Source organism: Pantherophis guttatus, chromosome 1 (assembly GCF_059756535.1).
Source record: "Pantherophis guttatus breed Tessera chromosome 1, ASM5975653v1, whole genome shotgun sequence".
Lineage (NCBI taxonomy): Eukaryota > Metazoa > Chordata > Lepidosauria > Squamata > Colubridae > Pantherophis > Pantherophis guttatus.
In genome coordinates, this window is record NC_142063.1 from 15,732,047 (window position 1) to 15,757,416 (window position 25,370).

At 43.3% G+C, this 25,370-nt stretch overlaps 1 protein-coding gene across 1 annotated transcript in view; it reads right to left on the minus strand.

The window, feature by feature from the left end:
* Positions 1 to 24,659, minus strand: part of CERS1 (ceramide synthase 1) — a 51,042-nt gene extending 26,383 nt beyond the window's left edge. The window contains exon 1 of the mRNA XM_034422607.3: positions 24,170 to 24,659. Coding sequence (XP_034278498.2) covers positions 24,170 to 24,391 — 222 coding nt within the window. The 5' untranslated portion in view covers positions 24,392 to 24,659. The remainder of the gene's footprint in view (positions 1 to 24,169) is intronic.
* Between the last annotated feature and the right edge of the window lie 711 nt (positions 24,660 to 25,370).

Consider the following 25,370-nt stretch of genomic DNA (forward strand, 5'->3'; position numbering starts at 1 on the left):
GTGACCATGCTGGCTGCCAGGAAAAAAAAAGCCTAGAAACTAGTGGATTGTGATTTCACTGAACTAGGGCTGCATAAAAATCTTGGTTTATGTAAGAAGAACCTGGCTAAAGAGAAATACATACATACATACATACATGTACACACACACATATATACGCTCCCACAGAGAGGGACTCCTCAGGATGCCGTCAGCCAGGCAATGTCGGCTGGCGACCCCCAGGGGGAGGGCCTTCTCTGTGGCAGCTCCTGCCCTCTGGAACGATTTGCCCCCGGAGATACGAAGGATATCGGATCTCCGGGTCTTTCGCCGTGCCCTAAAATCCTTTCTTTTCCATCAAGCAGGGCTGGCGTGAACCCCCCCCTCTTTAGTCTTTTTTAGTTTTTTAGCTTTTAAATTGTTAATGGGTTTTAATTTGAATTGTTTTAAATTTGGGCCAAAGTTAATAATTTTAAATTTTGTATTGGTATGTGTTTTAGTTCTGGCTGTGCACCGCCCTGAGTCCACTAGGAGAAGGGCGGTATACAAATTGAATAAAAATAAAAATAAAAAAATAAATATATATGTATGTGTTCATACACACACATACATATACACATATATACATACACATATAACACGTGTATATCAGGGGTGGGTTCTAATTTTTTTTACTACCAGTTCTGTGGGCGTGGCTTATTTTGTGGGTGTGGCTTGGAGGTCATGTGACTAGGTGGGCGTGGCTAGCTGGTCAGTCATTTCTGGAAGGTCCTCGCACTTACAACTAGTCCTCGCACTTACAACCAGACTAATTTATTTGCTTTTAACACTGATCAGCTGTAGGACGGCCCTTTGAAGCCCCGCCGCAAGAGTTTAAACAGTTTTTTTCCCTCTAGTCATCAGCTGGGACTCAGGAGGCAGCAATAGATTGGGGGTGGGACCAAATAAAAGGTAAGAATAACGTGGGTGGGTGGGGGGGTGGAGAACCAGTTCGGTGACGTCATATCGTCACCGCTACCGGCTCGGCCGAACCAGACTGAACCGGGAGGAACCCACCACTGGTGTATGTGTGTTATGTATGTGTATGGGTAGATATATATTTTCTTTTGACAGCAGGCAACAGAATTTCATTTTTAATGTGTGCCAGTATGCTCACAGTAAAAAATGACAATGAAGGTTATCTTATCTATCTTATCTTATCATGTGATCACCATTTGCTATCTTCTGACAAACAAAGTCAATGGGGAAGCCAGATTCACTTAACAGCTGCTACTGACTTAACAACTGCAATGATTCACTAAACAATTGTGGCATGATAGGTCACAAAATAGGGAAAAGCTCACTTAACAACTGTCTCACATAGCAATAGGTATTTTGGGCTCAATTGTGATCGTAACTTGACATAGACTACCTGTACTATGCACTATTGTAGAAAAGAGGCCATGACAAACTGCTGAAATCACACAAAACCTGGCAATCTCAAAAGATTTGGGTCAATTTTGTTTGCCTTAGGTTGTAAAAACTGCCAACCTTACTAATAAAACACATTCACTCTCATCAAAATTAGAAAAGATACCCATAGCTTTAAAGAAAGCTCTTACTTCAGGAGTTGAGTTTGACATGAGAAAACCTTTAAAGGAATTGTGTTAGGTTGATTATTAGTGCAATACAACTGGTTAGGGTGGGATATGCATATAGGCACCCCCGTCTTGTGTGTACCTCAGTGGTGGGTTGGGTTTCAATTTTTTTTTACTACCGGTTCTGTGGGCGTGGCTTGGTGGGCGTGGCATGGCATGGCTTGGTGGGCGTGACAGGGGAAGGATACTGTAAAATCTCCATTCCCCCCCCCAATCCAGGGGAAGTATACTGCAAAATCCCCAATCAGCTGGGACTTGGGAGGCAGAGAATAGATGGGAGCGGAGCCAGTCAGAATTTTTACTACCTGTTCTCCGAACTACTCAAAATTTCCACTACCGGTTCTCCAGAACTGGTCAGAACCTGCTGAAACCTACCTCTGATGTACCTCCACCCCACTTCCTTCTTTTTCTTCGCTTTATTGTCCCTTTCAATACAAATAATAAATGGGATAGATTTAAAATCCAGGAGCAATGTTGACTTAATTAATCATATACAGGTAGTCCTCCAATTACTGCCACAGTTGAGCCCAAAGTTTCTGTCCCTAAGTGAAACATTTGCTAAATGAGTTTGTCCCATTTTACGACTTTTCTTGACCCATGTGTTCAGTGAGTAAGTACAATTGTTAAATTAGTAACACTGTTGTTAAAAGAATCTGGTTTCCCCATTGACTTTGCTTCAGGTTGCAAAAGGTGATCACATGATCCCAAGACACTGCAACTGCCATAAATGTGAATCAGTTGTCAAGCATCCAAATGTTGATCACGTGACCATGGGGATGGTGCAACGGCCATTAGTGTGAAAAATGGTCCTAAATCATTTTTTTCAGTGCTTGTAACTTTGTAACTTCAAACGGTCACTAAGCGAACTGTTGTAAGTCGAGGACTACCTGTCGTTCCAATCCTGTTTACAGAATCCAGGGCTTAATAGGAGCTACTGGACTCTCTTTTGTATCATATGTCACCGCTCAGCCTACTGGATGAACAATCACGTTATTTAGAATAGAACAGAATAACAGAGTTGGAAGGGACCTTGGAGGTCTTCTAGTCCAACCCCCTGCTTAGGCAGGAAACCCTACACCACTTCAGACAAATGGTTATCCAACCTCTTCTTAAAAACTTCCAGTGTTGGAGCATTCACAACTTCTGGTGGCAAGTTGTTCCACTGACTGGATTGTTCTGTCAGGAAATTTCTCCTTAGTTCTAAGTTGCTTCTCTCCTTGATTAGTTTCCACCCATTGCTTCTTGTCCTATTCTCAGATGCTCTGGAGAATAGCTTGACTCCAGTGGTGAAATCCAATTTTTTCTTACTACCGGTTCTGTGGGCGTGGCTTGGTGGGCGTGATATAGCTTGGTGGGCATGGCAGGGGAAGGATACTGCAAAATTTCCATTCCCACCCCACTCCAGGGGAAGGATACTGCAAAATCCCCATTCCCTCCCCACTCCTGGGGGAAGGATACTGCAAAATCTCCATTCCCACCCCACTCTGGGGCCAGCCAGAGGTGGTATTTGCCAGTTCTCCGAACTACTCAAAATTTCCACTACTGGTTCTCCGAACTACTCAAAATTTCCGCTACCGGTTCTCTGAATGGCTCAAAATTTCTGCTACTGGTTCTCCAGAACCTGTCAGAACCTGCAGGATTTCACCCCTGCTTTACTCCCTCTTCTTGACTACCTTTTTGCCAGTCTAAGGATGATAAGCACTTGGGGGTTTATTTTGATCCCAGCTTTGCCCTCCTTCCAGCTCACGCCGATATCAAGCCCTCCCTTCTTGTAAACTCATCTCCTGAAACAAAATGAAAATGTTTACAGGACTTGTAGCCGAGAGTGAAATCCGAGGAGCAGGAAATTTAAAAAAAGCAGCTCAGTGACTTCCCAGCCTGGCTCCCTCTTGCAAGGCTATATTAAGATCCCAGCTGCTAAGCGCAAGGATGACCACAACCTGGACTGACTTCATGGCAATTCCTCGCTGAGTTCATTCAGGTTTTGCTGGTACGTCCATAGGCTGCCATGGATCTGAAACAAAATTGCTCCCCTGTTACAAGAACGTAGCTAAACAGTGCTTAAATTGAGTGCTTTGATTAAAGAAAATAACACCATTAATGTTGTGGCTACCTGGAAATCACTTTTGGATTTTATGCTTGAGGTGGGGGGGGGGGGGATATATGAAACTTGGATTTTGGGATTTGCTGAGGTTTGTTGTTACCAGAAATGGCTAGTATATATTATCGTATGAAAGTAGAAAGTTGAAGCTTTATATTATACTATCTTATTCTACTGCACCAAAAGCAGTCTGAAGCCAATGCTTCTCTTTCTCTCTACCCCTATTTCCTAACTTCTCTGATTGGAGGAAAAAAATGATATTTATGGTTATGGTTGACTTACAGGCTTGCTGGATGAAATGGGGAAAAATGCATGACTCGTGAGTTTTTATGTTTAGGGGAAAAAATGGAAAATGCTGGATCTCTCCCCCCTCCACTTAAAACCATTTGGCACCGAAAAAAGTGACTTTGACTGTTTTTCACACATGACTGTTAACAATGCAAGTTTGACACCCCTGGCTTAGAGAGTGCTTTAGAACAGGGGTCTCCAACCTTTGCAACTTTTAAGACTTGTGGAGTTGAAGTCCACAAGTCTTAAAAGTTGCCAAGGTTGGAGACCCCTGCTCTAAAGCACTATGGGGTGATATATAACTCTATGTGTCATTGCTATTAGTTTGTGCTGTTAGTTGTTATATTTTTTATAAAATGTTTAATAAAATGTATTAAAATAAAGGCATCAGCTTTCATGAGCTGGAGCTCACTTCATCAGTTACATAAAGAGGCTAGCTAGCTAGACAGATATAACATTTAAAATAGGATCCTCTGAACGTCTCCTTCAAAATTCCCTCCCCATCAGAGGGCAGGAATTGGGGCAGGGAGGTGAACAGGATTCAGTTACAATCTCAATGGGTGGCATTTACAATAAAGAAATATATTTGCACATTGCCCAGATGTCTGGTTCTGCCTCATGTTCCCCTTCAATGACACACAAAAAAATACTACCTGATTTTAATTAGGAAACTACATGTAATCAAGAGATTATTTTCTATTGTTTAAAAGTTCTATGAAAAGTTTCTCCTAAGCAACAACCCACCCTCTATTAAGATAGATAGATAGATAGATAGATAGATAGATAGATAGATAGATAGATAATCAAATTATATTACTGCAGGTTCGAATCTCGCCAGGTTGACTCAGCCTTCCATCCTTTCTAAGGTGGGTAAATTGAGGACCCAGTTTGTGGGGGCAATAAGCTGACTTTGTATAAAAATATACAAAAGTATGAAGTCTATTGCTTAACACATTGTAAGCTGCCCTGAGTCTCCGGAGAAGGGCGGCATATAAAAATAAATAAATAAATAAATAAATAAATAAATAAATAAATAAATAAATAAATAAATAAATAAATAAATAAATAAATATATACACACACACTCACTACTACTGTGTTCGCCTTTACAGTAAGTAACATTATGTAAATAGTAGAAAAGAGAACAAACAGTAAGGCAAAGGACTTGACAGACAAGAAAAAAGAAAGAAATGCAGTAAAACTAGTCTATACCAAAAACATTAATTAAACCTCACGACATCTTTCTCTTCTGCCAAATTATCATTGTTTCCATTATGTAAATTCAAACCAGGGGGTTCAATATTGACCTCCAAGGGTTGATGGGTCTATCCAAAACCATGTTTCTCAACTTTTAAGAAGGGTGGACTTCAACTCCCCCAATTCCCCAGGCTGGCTGAAGAATTATGGGAGATGAAGTCCACCAAATGTAAAGTGGCCAAGGGTGAGAAACACCGATCCATGGGTTTGATAAATAGCTGGTGGTCAATAAGAACAGACTGAACCTGGAAAAGCATGGAGACTTACAACTAAAACTTACCAATCTCCAACTCTTGATGCTATTTAGATGTATCCTTTCATTAATGATATTCACATTCAATTAAAAAGTTGTGTTAAATTTACATTTTTCATATTTTAAATATTCCTTATTTCTATGGCCATTATTATTATTTGTAGTACTAGTCACTAAAGTAGTATTAATTACATTATTTTCTTATACATAAATGTGGAAGGGTCGATCAATAATCCGAAGTTCATCTGAAGAATAAGAATAATTTTATTTCTATACCGCCCTTCTCCCAAAGGACTCAGGGCAGTATACAGCCTATTAAAAGCACAAGACAAACATCAATTAAAATAATTTAAAATTATTAAATAATTTGGCTCAATTTAAAACCCCAGAAATTTAAAACACCCAATTTAAAATTATTATGTTGATAGCCCGGCCTGGCGGAACAACAGGGTCTTGAGTGCACAGCGAAATGCCCGGAGGTCGGAGTTCTTACGCACTTCCGGGGGCAGTTCATTCCACAGGGCTGGGGCTCCCACAGAGAAGGCCCCCCCCCGGGTGTCGCCAGCCGGCATAACTTGGCAGATGGCACCCTGAGGAGACCCTCTCTGTGGGAGCAAACTGGCCGGTGGGAGGCTATTGGTGGCAGAAGTGGGTCTCTGAAGGTGAAATCATTGAGCTGAAAAGTTGGGGGACCCTTCTACGCACCAATGCACCAACCCGTTTTATAGTCTGTATATTGTTTTTAAATTCCCCCCCCCTCTTTTCCTGAGGTATTTTTTCCAACTCATCTCAATCCCAGCTTCCCAATCCTTTGGGAAGTCCTCAATTTACAACCATTTGTTTAGTAACCGTTGAAATTACAATGGCACTGAAAAAAGTGACCGATGATCATTTTTCATTTTTACAATCATTGCAGCATTCCCATGGTCATGTGATCAAAATTCGGAGGCTTGGCAACTGGGATATAATTGATGATAGTTGCACTGTCCCAGGATTCTGTAGTCACCATCGGTAACCTTCACAGCTGGCTTTTGAAAAGCAAAGTTGATGGGGGAAGCCACATTCGCTTAAGGACCGCACGATTCTCTTAACAACTGCAGCAATCTGCTTAACAGCTGCGGTAAAAATGTCGTAAAAGGAGGCACAACTTACTTAGCAACTGCCTTGCTTAGCAATAGAAATTTTGAGGTCAATTGTGGTCATAGGACAGGGGTCTTCAAACCTGGCAGCTTTAAGACTTGTGGACTTCAACTCCCAGAATTCTCCAGCCAGCTTAGGTGGCTGGAGAATTCTGGGAGTTGAAGTCCACAAGTCTTAAAGCTACCAAGTTTGAAGACCTCTGTCATAGGACGAGGGCTACTGTACATGTATGTCCTTTACCTATCTGTTCCTTATTCATTCTCTCTTTATGAGGTAAACCACCTCTCCACTTCCTCTTGCATCATCCACATTCATTTAAAGTCAATTTATTCTTCATCCTCCCACTTCCTGTTTAATCACAAGCTTTCCACTGAGTTTTACTTCACACGTTCTCGCTTAATGACCAGTCACTTAGTGTCCCTTGACAGTTGCAATGGAGCCCCATAAAGGGACTTAATGACCAGGGGTGAGTTTCACTTACCTTTGCTACCGGTTCACTTGTGCATGTGCCACTTCTGCGCATGCACAGAGCGTATTTTATGACGTCCAGATGGGTGGGCGGAGTCTCCCACCACCGCCGCTGATTCGCCCGAACCGGGGCGAACTGATAGTAACCCATCACTGTTAATGACCCAAATTTGAAGTTCTGACAGCTGCCAATATCCCCATTGCCTGCAGTCACATGACTGCATTTTCAGTGCTTGGCAACCAGCTTGTATTTACGGCTGTTTGCAGCATCCCAGTGTCACGTCACGGTTGATTTTTTGCATTTTTTTCCAAAAAACCCCTGCCCATTCTGGACAATGCATTTGCTTAATGATCCTAGCATTCACTTAACACAAAGAAGGTTGTAAAAACAGGGTGAGCTGCTTAACAATAACCTACAACCTTAATTCCAGGCTCAATTATGTTCATAAATCAGGACTGCATGTACTAAATTCCCAACATCCAATTCTCACATCTATATAATGACACGAGCAAAAATGCACTCATGACATTTGCTCTTTTAACAAAACAGTAACTTTGCTCAACAGCTCATTACTTTTCTACCAATATTTGCACTTTTTTTTTTTCCCCCCAAAATTTCACCGTCCTTTTCTCCAACTTGAGAAAATTTTCTACTCGGATAAGCAAATTCATCTAGTGCTGAGTGAGTTTGGCAATTTTGAGCAACTAAATTGACACCCTGAGCTGCTGAAAAAAGAAGGGCTATAAATCTAACAGACAATCTTAATTGTTCACTGAATTTTCGGTGCCAAACTATCTTGCTTATTTTGGCAAGAAGTCTCTTCAGCTTTGTGAGGAAGGAAGGAAGGAAGGAAGGAAGGAAGGAAGGAAGGAAGGAAGGAAGGAAGGAAGGAAGGAAGGAAGGAAATCTTGTTGAATTTTTATTTTGAATTTATGTTGAATTCTATTGAAATTTTTTTTTAATTTCCTATTTGTCCCTTCAACATAGCTGATGGATCCTGAGTATAGAAGAGTTAAATTAGCATTCTTAAAATGAGAAAGGGTGTTTCCAATTCACAAGAATCTTATCACCCCTTAAATTTCTGCACTTGCTTGCAAGAAAGAAGCCATCGAAACTTGCTTCTCCCGCTGCAGTCTGGGTTGCCATGGCAACAGAGGTCTTCCTGTGCTGCTGCTATGGCAACGGGTGTGGGCTGGCTTCCAAGGAGACCCACTGCTGCCATTCCAGTTTGAGAAACCCTACCCTATATTTAAAGGGAGTGAGATTTCTGAGAAAGTTGCACCACGTAGGAGTATGTGTGTAGAGAGAAATAATGACATCCATTGCAGCAAGATGGCTTCCCCTCCCATGCCGAGAGGCCTTGTTTCTGCACTTCAGAGGCAAATCAAGGAAGTGTTGGATGTCACACTTAACTGCACCCAAGTCTTTTGTTTTTGCTCACTCTTTTCTCACTCTCAAGAAACATTTCTGTATGGCTGGTCAGAGAATGGAGAGTACCACCCTACACCAGCAGATGGAGTGCCAGCCTTGGTCGACATTTGGATGGGATACCACCAAGAGATCAAGAGTTCTGGGCTAAGCTAGGAAATATCCTGGGAGATGGCCAAGGGGAAGCATTTCTGTATTACTGCAGAGGAAACAAAATAGGTTTCACCCAACAATTATTTATTTATTACTAATTTATTTATTACTAATTACTATTATTTATTACTAATTATTAATACTCTGCAGATTTATTACTAATTTGACATGTAAAACACGTGTGGTCTACGTCTCTCAACTTTCTTTCCTGTTTTCAGAGTCTTGCCCATTTGAACTTCCCAAAATGTCCAGAAAGCCATTTTCTGCCTCACTTGCAGTGGAAAAGAGAAGGTACAAAACTTCTCCAAGATGTTGCAAATTGTCACTTCAAGAAGGGAAGACAAATTCACATTGCCATACTTGGAGTCCAATGTTTTATCAGGTGGCAGCTCCAGGTTGATCTTGTCTGGATACATACTTCAAGCAGAGTTAGATTTGGTTAATATTTGGATGAAAGACCACCAGGAGATCCCAGGGTTGGAAATTAGTCTGGGATTTGGGAAAAATATCCTAGGTGGCACTGGCAAACCCTTTCTACACAGGTAGTCCTTGACTTATGATCACAATTGGGGCCAGAATTTCCATTGCTAATCAAGGCGGTTGGTAAGTGAGTCATGCTGGATTTTATGACCTTTTGTGCCAACATTGTTAAGCAAAGCACTGCAGTTGCTAAGTGAATCATGCGGTTGTTAAAATGAAACTGGCTTCTCCCATTCACTTTGTCAGAAGCCAAATGGGAAGATGGCAGTTAGCGATTATGTGGCCCCGGGACACTGCAATCATCATAAATACTTACCCCGATTTTGATCTCATGACCATGGGGATGCTACAATGGTTGTAAGTATGAGGAGCAGATGCAAGCCACTTTTTTTTAGTGCTATTGTAATTTTGAGCAATTGCTAAATGAATGGTTGTAAGTCAAGGACTACCTGAGCAAACTATAGAGCCCCATTCCTGCAGTCACTAAGAACCAACCTCTAGTACAGAGGTGTCAAACTCGATTTCATTGAGGGCCGCATCAGAGTTGTGTTTCACCTCAGGAGGCCGGGCAGGGGTACTATTCAGCAGGTTCTGGAGAACCAGTAGCGGGAATTTTGAGTAGTTTGGAGAACCAGCAAATACCACTTCTGGCTGGCCCCAGAGTGGGGTGAGAATGGAGATTTTACAATATCCCTCCCCCTGGAGTGGAATGGGAATGGAAATTTTGCAGTATCCTTTCCCTGCCACGCCCACAAAACCGGTAGTAAAAAAATTTGAATTTCACCACTGGGGCCATTGGGGGGGGGGGGGAGCGTGGCCAGGGTGGGCATGGCCAGCTTGACGTCACTCGTGTCGGGGGCGCCTGTGGTGGCCCGAACACTCTGCCAGCGAAAACAGAGCTCGGGAGGGCAGCACACGGCCTTCCCGAGCTCCGATTTCACTGGCAGAGGGCTGCAGGAGGCCATCACAGCTGAAAACGGAGAAGGAGGGCCGTGCACGGCCCTCCCAAGCTTCATTTTCACTGGCAGTCTCCACTGGCCAGTCCTTCGCTGTTTCCAGGGCGGCCACGCAGGCCAGATCTAAGCACCCTGCAGGCCGGATCCAGCCCACGGGCCTTGAGTTTGATACCCCTGCTCTAGTACAAGGAGATTGCAACTTTTAGCTTGGGCAAAATATGAGCTTTAAGGACGTATCAGGGGGAAAAAAAGGCTTTTCACTGTTTATTAGTTACATCCATGAAGTTGAGTAAGTTCTCTACCCTTGATGTGGAAAATCTAAGAGTTTGGTACTATGCGGATCGAAAACTTTTCACCCCTTCTGGTATGAGATGGCAATTTGGGAGCAATAAAGGACCACACAGCTTTGCAAAGAGAAAACTCTATGCGTCAGGATGTGGCAACCATCACTACTTTTGTTGTTATTTATGAAGTCGTGTCCAACCCATCGTGACCCCATGGACAACGTTCCTCCAGGCCTTCCTGTCCTCTACCATCCTCTGGAGTCCATTTAAGCTCACGCCGACTGCTTCAGTGACTCCATCCAGCCACCTCGTTCTCTGTCGTCCCCTTCTTCTTTTGCCCTCAATCGTTCCCAGCATTAGGCTCTTCTCCAGTGAGTCCTTCCTTCTCATTAGGTGGCCACAGTATTTGAGTTTCATCTTCAGGATCTGGCCTTCTAAAGAGCAGTCAGGGTTGATCTCCTCTAGGACTGACCAGTTTGATCGCTTTGCACTCCAAGGGACTCGCAGGAGTCTTCTCCAGCACCACTACTTTAGATGGCTTTAATTCAAAATTATAGAGGAGAAGCTCTACCCAGGGCTGTTAGTGACAACAGCTAAAGGGAAGCTCCATAGTCAGATGAAGTCTATGTGCTCCATGCCTGCTTGGAGATACATAGCTGGAAAAAGCCGCAGCCTTCCAATACTGCTTGTTGGAGCATTTTAGGGACCATTATAAGAAATGGGACCTGATCCAGCAACTTTCTCCTTAGGTTCTTGGGCTACACTGGTGGGGTGGAATCAGAGGGAAGAAAAGGTTGGATAACAAAATGTCCCCAAGAGAATGAATGAATAAATAAATAAATGAAAGAATGGTTTAACACAACACATGAAACCAACAAAGGATAATGTTTGTGGCTCAGGGTTGAAATGAGGGATGGTTGGTGATCTCTGAGCTTGCTTGCTTTCTTGCAGATATTTCGTTTTACCTAATTTGGATAATGAAATGTCTGCAAGAAATCAACCAAGCTCAGGAAGTACCAAGGACCCCCTCACATATGAAACTGTGTTCCATATAATCATGGCTTCTTTAACAAGCTACAAGCAGCTGGTAAATAGGGACTGCCTTTGCAAAACATTTTTTTTTGACAAAAATGAAAAACCCTCGTTTTTCTGTGCTCAATTCTCTATTTTTTTTTTTAAAAAAAAATTACCCTACATATTCGTTGTTAATTTAAACATTTCTCACTTTAGTGTTTTTGTCTAGTTACTTATTTATCACTTTTTAAAATTGCTAATGATGTTATATATTTTATGGTTTTGTTTATAGAATCCATGTTGGTAGCCTTTTTTCCTTTTAATGAAAATGATATAGAAATACCAAAACACATAAATTAACAAAAAACCCATTCAAGACATAGCTGTACTCTTAGTGAGATTGATTGCACTCTCCTGCGGAGTATTTTTTTTTTTTTTACGGTTTTAATAGCTTTTTTATTGTTTTAATGTTTTCTTAATGATTCTCGTGGTTAATTTGGGGGTAATTTTGTTGCATTGTTTTATTTTTTTAACTCTTTATGCCATTTAGAGTCACGTAGGAGCCATGGTGGTGGCAGTGGTTAGAATGCAATATTGCAGGCTAACTCTGCCCACAGCCAGGAGTTCGATCCTGACTGGTTCAAGATTGACTCAGCCTTCCATCCTTCCGAGGTCCGTAAAATGAGAAGCCAGTTTGTTGGATGCAATAGGCTGACATTGCAAATTGCCCAGAGAGTACTGTAAAGCATTACGGAGTGGTATATAAATGCTATTGCTATGCTATATGTGAGATGGGAGGGCTATACAAATTTACTAAAATAATAATAATGTAATCTAATGTAATGTAATGTAATATATTATAATATAATACAACAAAACAAAACCTGTTTACTTGAAACAGTGCGAACCGGTAGCATTTCACCCCTGGATAGAATCAAGATCACATGAAGTGTTAATACCACTTTATAATGCGTTGGTAAGGCCACTTGGAATACTGCATTCAGTTTTGGTCGCTACGTTGTAAAAAAGATGTGGAGACTCTAGAAAGAGTGCAGAGAAGAGCAACAAAGATGATTAGTGGACTGGAGGCTAAAGCATATAAAGAGTTGCTGGAATTGGTTATGTCTAGTTTAATGGAAAGAAGGACTAGGGGTGACATGATAACAGTATTCCAATATCTTGGGGGCTGCCACAAAGAAGAGGGAGTCAAGCTATTCTCCAAAGCACCTGAGAGCAGGACAAGAAGCAATGGAGGGAAACTAGTCAAGGAGAGAAACAACTTTGAACTATGGAGAAATTTCCTGACGGTGAGAACAATTAATCAGTGGAACAATTTGCCTCCAGAAGTTGTGAATGCTCCAAGACTGGAAGTTTTTAATAAGATGTTGGATAACCATTTGTCTGAAGTGGTGTAGGGTTTCCTGCCTAAGCAGGGGGATTGGAGTAGAAGACCTCCAAGGTCCTTTCCAACTCTGTTAATCTGTTAAATGTTATGGGAGACAGACCATCCCTCAAAAAAAGGGAACACAATAATCTCAGAATGTGGACTTTTCCCCCGTTGATATCCCCATTAAGACACACAACTTATTTAACCTAGACTTTCACAGGTATGGCTGATACCCAACACCCTCAACCCTAGAGATTTAGGGCATCGACATCCGATACTCTTGGAGAGGAAAAACTCTTTCCTACAACGGACGTCTTTAAAATACACACACTGGCATGGAAACGTGCACTTGTGCATCCTTTGCCCCATATGGAAACGTGCACATGTGCATCCTTTGCCCCATATTGGAATTGCCCAATTTTTACCGAATGTGTTTTCTTCAGAGGGCACATTTTATTTTCTTCCGAACGGATGCATTTGCCTTCTGCGCCAATGAATGGCACATTCGTTCAGGATGGGGTGATCCTTTGCACAGATAACATAAATGTTTGCATGCAACCCCTCCTAGCAATCTGGGCCCTTAAAGCCTCCATTCTCCGCAGCAGTCATTCTCAGGGGCCAGCCGGTCAGAGGCCAACGGTAGGACAAGTGATTTCTCTTCCTACTGATTCATAAGCCTCTCTTCTTTGCAAGCTTAGTTCTTGCAAAGTCATTTCTGAAACGCAGCTTCGCTTTTCTTAATGCTACCGTTTATTTTAAGCAATGCAGGCAGAAAACAAATTGAAATGGCCACAGGAAAAGGTTAACCACGGTGTGTGCTCACACTGTTGTTGCAAACTCCCCCTTGTGTTGTTGCAAACTCCCCCTTGTTACAGTGAGAGACATCAGCTCCTTTCCCTATTAGAGAGAAAAAATCATGTCTAGTTTACCAAGTGCCTAAGATCTATTAGTTACTAGAAAGGCGAGAGCAAAACGAAAACAGCAATTAGCAAATTACTGAGGATGGTCCTTCTGGGTATTTGCTCCTTGGAAAAGGGTGTTCCTAGACTCCTGGCGTTTTGCTCCTATAGACTAACCCAGCTCTCCTACCACACCTGCACGCTTGTTTTTTCAATCCTACTAAGAGGATGGAGGGAAACCAAGTGCAAGTAAGCGAAGTGTGACATCCCTCCTTGCATCTTGCTGTCTCTCAGCATCCTTTATCACTTTGCACAGAAACTGGGAGGTGACCTTTACAAAACCAGCCACAAAGAGACCCCCCAAAAAAAATCAAGTCAAAAATCTGCAGTTATCAAAAAAGGGATTTTTTTGAATAAGAAAAAAAGTACACTTGTTTTTACAATGGGATATAAGTTTCTAGTCCTTAGGCACAGCTGCGCTTAAAACATGAGGTCAGAAGCGTAATATCTTTTAACACCAGTATAGATTTTTATTAAAAAATGTGTTGCTTGCCATATTTATAAGTTAAAATAAGCAAGAAGATACGGCTTCTTCTTGCTTATTGGCGTGCAATTCGGAATTACTTCCTCTTCCATACATCTATTTAAAACCATCATTTTAAAGGCCTTAGTCAGGTTTCAAATCCAGGTCCCATCATGGTTGCGATAAACATGATGGAAAAACATTGCACATAGAAAAGCATCATTAAAACTGCCCAGAATATCATCGGACTCCAGCTACCAGCCCTGGACGACATCTTCAAATCTCGCTGTTTGAGAAAGTTGCATAACATTCTCAGAGACTCATCTTGCTTACAATCTTTTTGGACTGTTGCCTTCTGGCAGAAGATACAGAACAATTAAAACTCGGACCAGACGTTTTCTGAATAGTTTTTATCCCAGTGCTAGAATTGCACTCAACAATGAACTAAAGGGCTACCATCGGTGAGCTGTTGGACAGCATTACTTGGTCTGTTGTGTGGATGTTTGGGTCGTTTAGGGGTGGGGAATTGTGGTGGATGGGAGTGTGTTTGGGGATTGTTATGTGTGTTGGACTTGGTCTTTGGGTGTTGTGAGTTTCGTTGTATGGGTATACTGTGTATACATGTACAATGACAACAAAGTTATTATTATTATTGCACATAGAAAATTAGTCCTGTAAACTCTCATCCCACCTGTAAGAAAACTAGAGAGGATGTGGTATAAAACCACCTCTGGATTGCACAGAGGTTTGTAATAAAGGAAGTGTTAAACGCATCAAACAAAAGTAACTTCATTTGAGAAGGCAGGCCTAGGTTGGTTTAAAAAGTCATTTTAGTAGATGTGTAAAAACACTACCAAGAGGAAGTGCAGGAAAAAAACGTTAAAGTGAATTGTAAGTTGTATAAAATTGGATAAAAAAATGTCAAAGTAATTTCCAATTTCAAATCCATTATTAAGATCAAGCCAATATTCAATATTACTCAAAATTCAGAATTAACCTATATAATCTATATTATAAATCGGAATGATTAATAAGAGTGTCTATCTAGTTTAAGAATTCTATTCTTATTTAATACATCAAAGAATACCAAATTTATTTATTTAAGAGAAATCCAAACTCTGCATGCAGCAAGTCCTATAGAATATGTAGAACTGTACACCATAAGTAATTCCTTAGTTGGAATAATGCAAAGTTCCAAACTTTTACTTTTCTTCAAACACCAGGAACTTCTGTGATGTCCCGCTGCCTGGAAGCGGTACGGGCCTGGATGGGAAGAAACAGACTCAGATTCAACCAATCCAAGACTGAGTGGCTGTGGATACCGGCATCTCGTGATCTAGTGGCCCCATCACTTATGATGGGAGGGGAGGTCCTTACTTCCTTAGAAAGGGTTCGCAATCTGGGCGTCCTCCTGGACTCACAGCTATCTTTAGAAGATCATTTGACGGCCGTGACCAGGGGGGCCTTCGCTCAGGTACGCTTGGTGCGCCAGTTGCGCCTTTTCCTAGATCGGGATGTCCTTGCCACGGTCACTCATGCCCTTGTTACGTCTCGGTTGGACTACTGTAATGCCCTCTACATGGGGCTGCCCTTGGGATGCACCCGGAGACTACAGTCAGTCCAGAATGCGGCCACACGAGTTGTTACGGGGGCTTCTCGGTACTCCCGTGTGACACCTCTCCTGTGCGAGCTGCACCGGCTACCGGTGGTCCTTCGGGTTTGTTTCAAGGTGCTGGTGCTCACCTATAAAGCCCTACATGGCTTAGGCCCGGGGTACCTGCAGGATCATCTCCTGCCATCCTCCCATAGTCTCGTGTGCTCACACAGAGCGGGCCCCCTCAGGGTGCCATCAGCCAGACAATGTCAGCTGGCGGCCCTCAGGGGGAGAGCGTTCTCTGTAGGAGCGCCGACCCTCTGGAATGGGCTGCCCACCAGCCTCAGGACAGCCCCTGACCTCCTCTCCTTCCGCTGTGAATTGAAGACGTGGCTTTTTCAGCAAATGGGCTGAATCAGTAGGGGTGATTTTAAATAATTTTAATTAATTTTAAATTGATTTTAATGTTTATGTAATTTTTTGTTCGTTCTTGTAAGCCGCCCTGAGTCCTTCAGGAGAAGGGCGGCATAGGGCCTGGTGGCTCAGCAGACTGATAGCATTGTGATTAACACCAGCTGTCTGCAATTACTGTAAGTTCGAATCTCACCAGGCTCAAGGTTGACTCAGCCTCCCAGTTTGTGAGGGCAATAAGCTGACTTTGTATAAATATACAAAAGTATGAAGGCTATTGCTTAATGCATTGTAAGCCGCCCTGAGTCTCCGGAGAAGGGCGGCATATAAAACAAATTAAAAAATAAATTTAAAAATATATAAATTACATAAATAAATAAATAAACTTGGCAATCTTTTTAATAATCTTTTTGCTTCTTTAAATTAGTGAAATATAATAACAATAAAATAAGATGACAGTACACAGTGACAATAGTGAGAGAAATTATACCAAGCAATTATAGTTCAAGTTTTTAAAGCTTGAGTTTTAGAATTTAAAAATTCATAGCATTAGTACTGAACTCCCTCAATCTATTAAAATAGTATTAAATCTAAATCCCATAGAAAGATACTGTTCCATCTTCTTTGTTTTTACAAAATAAAGACATTTGGTTCGTTAATGTAAAGCAATTTTCTCTAACTTTCCTCCCAAAAGATTGTAAAATCAGACATGTCTCATTTGACAACCGCTTCGCTTAGCAACTGAAATTCTGCTTCCAGTTGCAGACATAAATTGAGGACTACCTGCATTTTCCCACCAATATAGCTCTAACTCCTTGAATACAGATTGTGGAATAGCTAGTCCTCAATTTACAACAGTTCATTTAGTGACCCTTCAAAGTTACAACGGCACTGGAAAAAGTGACTTGTCCATTTTTCAGTTATGACCTTTGCAGCATCCCCATAATCATGCGATCAAAATTCAGATGCTTGGCAATCGGTTCATATTTATGACCGTTGCTGTGTCCCAAGGTCATGTGACCACCTTTTGCGACCTTTTGACAGGTAGTCAATGGGAAACCGGATTCACTTAACAAACAGGTTACTAACGTATCAACAATAGTGATTGGCTTAACAATGGTGAAAAGGAAGATTGTAGAATGGGGCAAAATTCACTTAACAAATGCCTCACTTAGCAACAGAAATTTTAGCAACAGAAATCTATTGTGATCGTAAGTTGAGGACTACCTGTAAGCTTTCTTTCTTTCAGAAACAGGGCAGAGGTTTTGAAGAGGCTGATGAAATATCTTCTATGACATTCAAAGAAGCTTAAGTGATAATTCAGAGGCAGAAGCTTCAGTGCCAGCTCTTCTATACGATACCAAAGCCTTTATTTCAAGCATCAGTAATCTTATTATACTGAAAGTGACCTATGAGGATTTCGGCTTTCTCTCAAGGCCATTTCAGCAGAGTTGTGACCCTGGAAACTCTGCAGGTCCAAATTCTCCACAAAAAGCTTTCCGTTTCAATCTACTTGGGGTGATTTCTTTGAATATATTTTATTCTTCCGTTGTCTGTTAGCCAACATTTTCAACATTCTCATTTTTTCACTACATAAATAATTTCTTTAAAAGCTTCAAATCTTGTAAACTAGGCTGGGTGGAATTTTGGTGGAATCAGCCCACATTCTTGTGCATGATAATAAATTGAATAGGCTGACAGGAACGATATTTGTTTGCAAAATAAAAAAGGAAAATCTGGATTGTTCCTTTGCAAATAAATTTGTGAAACTCTGCCTTGGTGATCAAATATATCTGAATCTGAAAAGCAGACAAGAGACGATGAATAGATTATTTCTCTTTTTTGTTGTTGTTCTGGCTTGTTTTTCCTTTTCTCTCTCCTTTTCTTTTTTTAGGTAGGTGACATGATTAGAAGTTAGGAATGAGAAAAAGAAAACGTCTTTTAATAAAGGGTGACATGATTAAGTTAGAATAAGAGATAGAAATAAGGGAAGGGGGAATATTAGTGTATACACTTTTATATAATCAAATAAAAGCAATAACAAGAGAAAGAAGCCTTGGTGGCGCAGCGGACTAAAGTGCTGTTAAATAGCACTTAGCTGCCAGCTGCCTGCAATTACTGCGAGTTCAAATCTCACCAGGCTCAAGGTTGACTCAGCCTTCCATCCTTCCGAGGTAGGTAAAATGAGGACCTGGATTGTGGGGGCAATAAGCTGACTTTGTATAAAAAAAAGAACACCGCTTGGGGGGGGGGGGCAAAAGCCCTACTAAGCAGGTATATACAAAAGTATGAAGGCTATTGCTTAACGCATTGTAAGCCGCCCTGAATCTCCGGAGAAGGGCGGCATATAAATTGAACCAATAAATAAATAAATAAATTATTATGGTTCATCACACAGTAAACCAGGTGTTTATAGCCTAGATTTGGCATTTTTATCCACTTATCAAGTCCAGTGGTGGGATGCAACCGGTTTAACAACCGTTTCGGTGAGTGCACGCTTTGTGTGTAGTGTTCAAAATACAGCAATTTGAAGCTCAGCTGCTTACCTTCTAAGGCAGCCCCGGTAAGTAGAACAGCGGAGGTGCGAAAATCAGCTGTGCCGTTCAGATCAGAGCTGAGCCAGAAAGGAGGAAATATAGGACAGGATAGGGCAGGGGCGGGTGGGCAGGGCCAGCTGATCGTCGGCACTACCGATTTGCCCGAACCGGCTGAATACCACCTCTGACCGAGTCCTTCCCAAGGACCTGAGAATAGGCAGTAGTTGTTTGATGATGTGAAACTATTGCAGGATGGAAGCTGTTCCAAATAAAGCCGCTATTGTCAATGTTTGACAGTGTTCAAGTGATGCTCTGATTGTTTTGGGAGAGGACCCAAGGCGCATGTTACTATTAGTATCCTTAAAATATATTAAAGCCACCCATTCTAAAAGTCTCGGAGCAGCTTACAACATCCAAACATTCAAACCAGTTAAAAGCAAGAAACAAAACAGAGCTGCTGGACTATCTTAACAAAAACACAACAGGAATACTCACAGATATACTAAATCCAGGCCTTGGAACACAATAGACATTCATAAGCATCCTGAGTCAACACTGAGTTATATGCTAACAGGGACCCCACCCGTAAAATTGTAAAGGCACAATTTTTTAATTTGTTGTTGTGTTAATTTTAATTGTCCCAAATGTGGTTTTTCAAGAGGAAACAGAGCTTTCTGGTTTTCTTTGAAGAAAACTTCTTCAGCTCTGACTGGATGGTGGGAAATGGAAGAACCATCTAGTCAGAGCTGAAGAAGCTTCTTGAATGAGAAACGAAAAGTCTTCCAAGAAAAACCAGAAAGTTCTGTTGTCTCTGGAAAAAAAGCATCTTTGGGAAAACCATGACCTAGATGACTGAGAATCTTTACAGACTTTTAATGTCCTCCGATTAAATTTAAATTCAATGAAATTATTCCAAAATCATTCTACACACTTATTACTCCTTGTAGGTTTCCATTTTAAGTGGGACTCAGAGGACCAAACTCAATGTCCTGAACACAGAAACCACAGGGAGGATATCCTCAAAGGATCAAAGGGATTGAAAACAATCCCCAAAAAGAAACCAGGAAGACCTGAAACGTCAGCTTTCTGATTTTACCCATGGTGACTGGTCGCCGTGCTAAAAAAGTACTTGGAGCTCTATTGCAATGGTGGCTAGGTGACTTTTGAGGAACAGGAAGCAAACACTGTTTTTTTTTAAAATGCAGAGAAGTTCATTCTCCCTAGTCCAGTGATGGCGAGCCTTTTCAGCACCGAGTGCCGAAAAGGGAGTGCGGGCGCGCTCATCTGGCCCGCAACCAGGAAGAGGAGCTGCCCAGGGGGCATGCGCACATCGGAAAATGAACTTCCAGTTTCCGGCGCACACTTGCACACTGGCCAGCTAGTCTTCTGGTTACTGGCCAGCTAGTCTTCTGGTCATGCGCGCATGACGATCAGCTGGCCGACGCACATGCTCATGCAGGAAGACCAGCTCTTCCGGGTTCCAGGACTGCCACATGCACGAAGGCCAACTGATCATCACATGCGCACGTGCACCAGAAACCCGGAAGAGGAACAGGCAATGCTGCGCGTGCCAGGCCACACTGCTCCGTGTGCCACTTCGGGCACGTGTGCCGTAGGTTCGCCATCACGGCCCTAGTCCCTTGAACCATTCAAAGACAGAGGTTGAAACCAAAACAGAGGCCAGTTATCAACTTGCAAAGCTTTCAAGTTGCCATGAGCAGGAGGGAGGGAGAATTGATAAGAGTTGATTCATTTCCCTAACTGAAGTTACATTCCATACATGCTTCCTAACTGCAATCAGAAGGAGGGTGTTGGATTTCACAGCCAGCCAAAGTGGTTAATTGGAGAATGTGATTTATGACATGGCCAGAGAGGAGGGGAGAGACAGGGTCATAGGGGAACGTAAATCTACGTGGGATTAGTTCTAACTGCATCCAAATATTGCCGAAATGGTGCTCCTAATAAATGACTGTATTTCTTTTGAAGTTCGGCTCATGGCTCATGAATTAATTAGGGCATCTTTCGGAAACTTCACAGCTGTCCAACCCAAGAACTTCCTTGCAGGTTCAGACTGGAGGGTTTATCCAAGAAGGTCAACATCTAATGGCAGCAATTAAGAGGCTTGTTCTTCCACCAAGGATCTCAATAAACATTCCAGGCTTAGTTGTGGGCATGTAAGAAACTCCATACTTCTATAGCCATGATGGCGAACCTATGGCATCCGTGCCAGAGGTGGCACGCAGAGCCCTCTTTGCTGGCACACATGCCGACACCCCAGGCGTTTCTTTCGTGAGCTTCTGTTTCCCTGCAAATGACGAAACAAAAGCTCACGAAAGAAAAAGATCTTACCTCTTGCCGCGCTGCTGGTTTTGGGATGTCTTGCCTCCTGCCGGCCAGCTGGTCTTCTGCTGTGCATGTCCACGCATGTGTGTACCTTTTAGTTTGGACATGCATGCGCGCCCAGTTTGGGCACTCGGTGTCTAAAAGGTTCGCCATCACTGTTCTATAGTCTCTGCTCCCCACTTTCCTCTAAGTAAGACTTTCCACCTTAAGGAATTAGGCGGCATAGAAGGATGGGGGAAGTTTGACTAGATGCTTCCTCTGCATTTTCTCTTTGTCATCCTCCAGCATCTGTTGCTTCCCTCAACCTTCTTCTCCAATTCTCCATATCTACTCTTCTTCAGATCTGCCTTTATGCTCAACAGGGACACATCACATACTCTGTTATGTTTTGGGGAGGCCAAGAATCGGGGCCTTGTACCACCTTTTCCAATGAAGAAATTGTTATTAAAGGGAATCAGAAAAGATGAATCAACCATAGTTTATGTTGGGGGGGGGAGAGAGAAGGAGGGAGGGAGAGAGGAGGGGAGAAAGACTGGAAACAATGGGACCACCATTACCACCAATGTACAGTATACTCTCGGGATTTCTTAGTGGTCTCCTGTCCTATCAAATCCAATCCTTTAAAAGATTAATCTTTTAAATTCAACCAAGGTCAACTAGGTGCCTCTGCCTGCTGGGATCACTGCTTTTAATTACTAGTTTAATTAGAAATGGGATTGCAGGCTGAAGGTCTAGCACCAGGTTAGAAAGCAAGAGACCATAAGTTCAAGTCCCGCCTTGGCCATGGAAGCCAGCTGGGTGTCCTTGAGCCAGTCCCTCTCTCTCAGCCCAACTCACTTCACAGGGTTGTTGTTGGGAAAACAGGAGGAGAAAAGGGCGTTGGATATGTTTGTCGCCTTGAGTTATTTGTAAAAAATAATAAAGGCAGGAAAAAAATGTATGTATCTATATCCATTTACTATATTTCCACCAAGAGAATCAAGCATGAAACCATGGCTTCATGATCCAAGTACATCTGAACTAGGATACAGGTTGTCCTTGTTTAGTGACCACAACTGGGACCCTCAACTTGGTTGTTAAACAAAGCAGTCTGAAAGTGAAGCCACAACTGTTTACAATTTTACTTCAGCTTTTCTTTGCTTTACAGACCTGCGAAGGTTGTGAACGCAAGGATGGTTGCAAAGTTATCTTTTTTATCACTATTGAACAGTCACTAAGTGAGGACTATCAAGGTCGTCTGATCCAGCACATCTCATCCAGGAAGTAGATCTTCTGCAATGAAGGATCAGATCACCTTACCAAAAATGTCTCCTGGTTTCTAGCTTAGTACCTTAAAATACTGCTGACCTTGTTAAAAATCGTTAACAGGCCTGAGCAAAACTCTGATTTCTGTCAGTCACCATTTTCAAGTTCCAATTCTGCACACTAAGAGTTTCATAAGGCGTTTTAAATTAGTATTGCTATTTCCTGACTGACTGGCTTTTTAAAAAAGTATATTGAGGGAAATTTGGATTAAAATTCATCAAGGAAAATATTTTGACTATACTAGTGGTTTCCTCATGCTAGATGGGGGATTCTGGGAGTTGAAGTCAGCACATCTTAAAAGTTGCCAAGGTTGAAAACACTGCTCTAAATTATCCCTCCCGACAAATTAAACCCCAACTCGTTTGAATTTATTGAGGCTGGGAGAAAAATGACTTATTTGAATCCTGATTGCTAAACGGACCAAATGGGTCAAGCTATTTTTCCAAGGCCAGACAAGGAATAATGGATGGAAACTGATCAAGGAGAGATTCAACCTAGAAATAAGGAGACATTTTCTGACAGGGAGAACAATCAACCCATGGAACAGAAGTTGCCTTCGGAAGTTGTGGGAGCTTCATCACTGGAGGCTTTCAAGGGGAGATTGGACTGCCATCTGTCAGAGTCTCTTGCTTGGGGGTTGGACTAGATGACCTACAAGGTCCCTAACAACTCTGTTAATCTGTTAAAATCTGGACCTAAACCAAGTGTTGTTTTTTTTTTAGTGAAGTGTTTACAGCACTACCAGCATCCAAGCCTCTTCTAGAAGACCAGGGCAAAACAAATAAATAAATAAATAAAATAAAAAGGCCTCCCATTCTTTCTCTGCCCTCTCTCATTTCCCCAACACAACGCGGTTACTAGCTGGGCCTATTCCATATGCGCAAAAGGCTTACACGCATTTATGTGTCAGGTCGCTTAACGTTCATTTATTCCTTCCCAGGCTGTGCAAAATAGGGTTTGTTTGTTTGTTTTCGGCCCACCGCCTCCCCTTTCCCGCATTTCGGGTAAAAAATAACAAAAAAATCCAATACAATCCAATGGCCCATTTCTTCCTCGCCAAAGCCTTAGTCGTCGGGTGGCTCCCGTTGCGCGGCCTCGCACGTACTCCGCAGTTTTCGGCTTCTCTCCCTCCCTCCCTCCCCCCCCCCCACCGCCCCATCTTGAAATGCAATGACACGGCCAATTTTGATCCCCCCCACCTCATTTTGCCCCGTCTTCACAGGCATGTATTGCACGCCCGGCAAAGGCCGATTCCCTCTCCTCCGAGCAAAAACAAACGCAAGGGACCAGCAATATATCCTTCCTACTACCCGGTCTCTGTTGTGCGTACAACACACACACACACAAACACCACATACGCAACCTCCCCCCCCATTTTTTTTCTTGGCTCCTAGTGGATAAGCCAAAAGAAGAGCTCCCTTAACACGGTGCAGTGACGGACTTCATCCCTCCCACCCACCCAGCCCCCCAAAAATGGGAAAACAGCCTTTTCTTCCCCTCAAAGTAATTTCTTCTCCTCAAAGCAAAGTCAATAAATAATTCCCCGGGCAATTGCAAGCGTGGGTCATATTGGTTCCCTCCCTTGCAGTGTCCTTCCCCTCCCCACCCCCCATAACGAGGCAATGCAATGCAATGCAATGCGGCGGGCTTTTCGGATAGCCCCCCCCACCCCCCAATAAGAAAATCGCCCCCCCCTTCCTGCCTGCCTTCCTCGATCTGGATTCCACTGACCCGAAAGAGGTAGCGGGAGGCTGCGCTGCGCGCTAGAGTCCAACCGACGGCGCAAAGGAGAAAAAGCAGCGCCTCCGTCCAAGTCAGCCGGGCATTCTCGGCCCACGTCCGGCGGGACAGTTCCCAGCCGCAATCTGTGCAGCTCCGCAGCGCCCCGACTAGGCTCCGGTAACTACGCCGCACCAACTGCTCGTAGCTCGGCATAGGCTCGGGCGCCTGCATCCTTCGCTCCTCCGGCCGCTCTCGCGGCTCGGTCGCGCAAGCACGAGTGGCAAGTGCAAAAGCCGCCTCCTGCCGCAGCCGCCCATCAGCGCGCGCGCCGGTCCCGCACCAGCTGTTTGCAGCTGGAAAGAGCGGCGGGGGGGGGCCCGCTCTGCGCACGCGCGCCGGCACGCGCGCAAGACCTGCCTCTGAAAGAGCGAAAAAGCGAGAAGCCCCGCTTGGCCGCCCGCGGGTGCCGACCTTCGGCGGCCGCCAGAGGGCGCTCGGCAACCCCCCCCCCCCCTGCGTTGGAAAGAAGACCACGCTTGTCCAAAGAGCCCGGCGGGGCTGACTCGCGAGTAAAGGCGCGGTGGATCGCAGCCCCCTCTTGCAGCGGATCTCGCTTCCTTCGAAAGATCCTCCAGGATTTAAGGCGGCTTGTTCGCCATCGTGCACGCACGCGGATGCAATGCATGCGTCGGACTGCTTGTTTAAGGGAAGCTGCCAGTTCAACTCCAACGCAAGAGGAAAATCCGCGATTAAATCGGATTTAGATGATCTGCTCTGCCTGGATCTCCCAAGATTTCCCAGCGGCTACACTGGGGATCCACTCCGCTGTAGGGTAAGCGGCGTTGGAAGATGCTATCCGGTCCCGAAATCCTCCCGAGAGATGCGAAACCTGCGGAGGGGTTCAGGTACGACGAGCCAACCTGCAGACCTGAGACTTGGATTGTAGAGCTACGTGGTAACTGGGATGGGGGGGAGAAGGCTTCGGGGTTTGCTAACTGCCCTCTTGAGTTTAGCTTCGGGCAAAATGCATCCCTTCGCCCTGCAAAGCTTGAACGGGAATTCAGTGGTCGGTGAACCTGGAAACGTCCGACCCCATTTGGGGATGGCTGCAAATGTCCATTTGCTTTTATGTCCCTCTCTCCCGTTTCCGAATTCAGAAATTTTTACTTCTCGATATAAACACGGGCATAGGTCGAACGGTTGTAAAAAA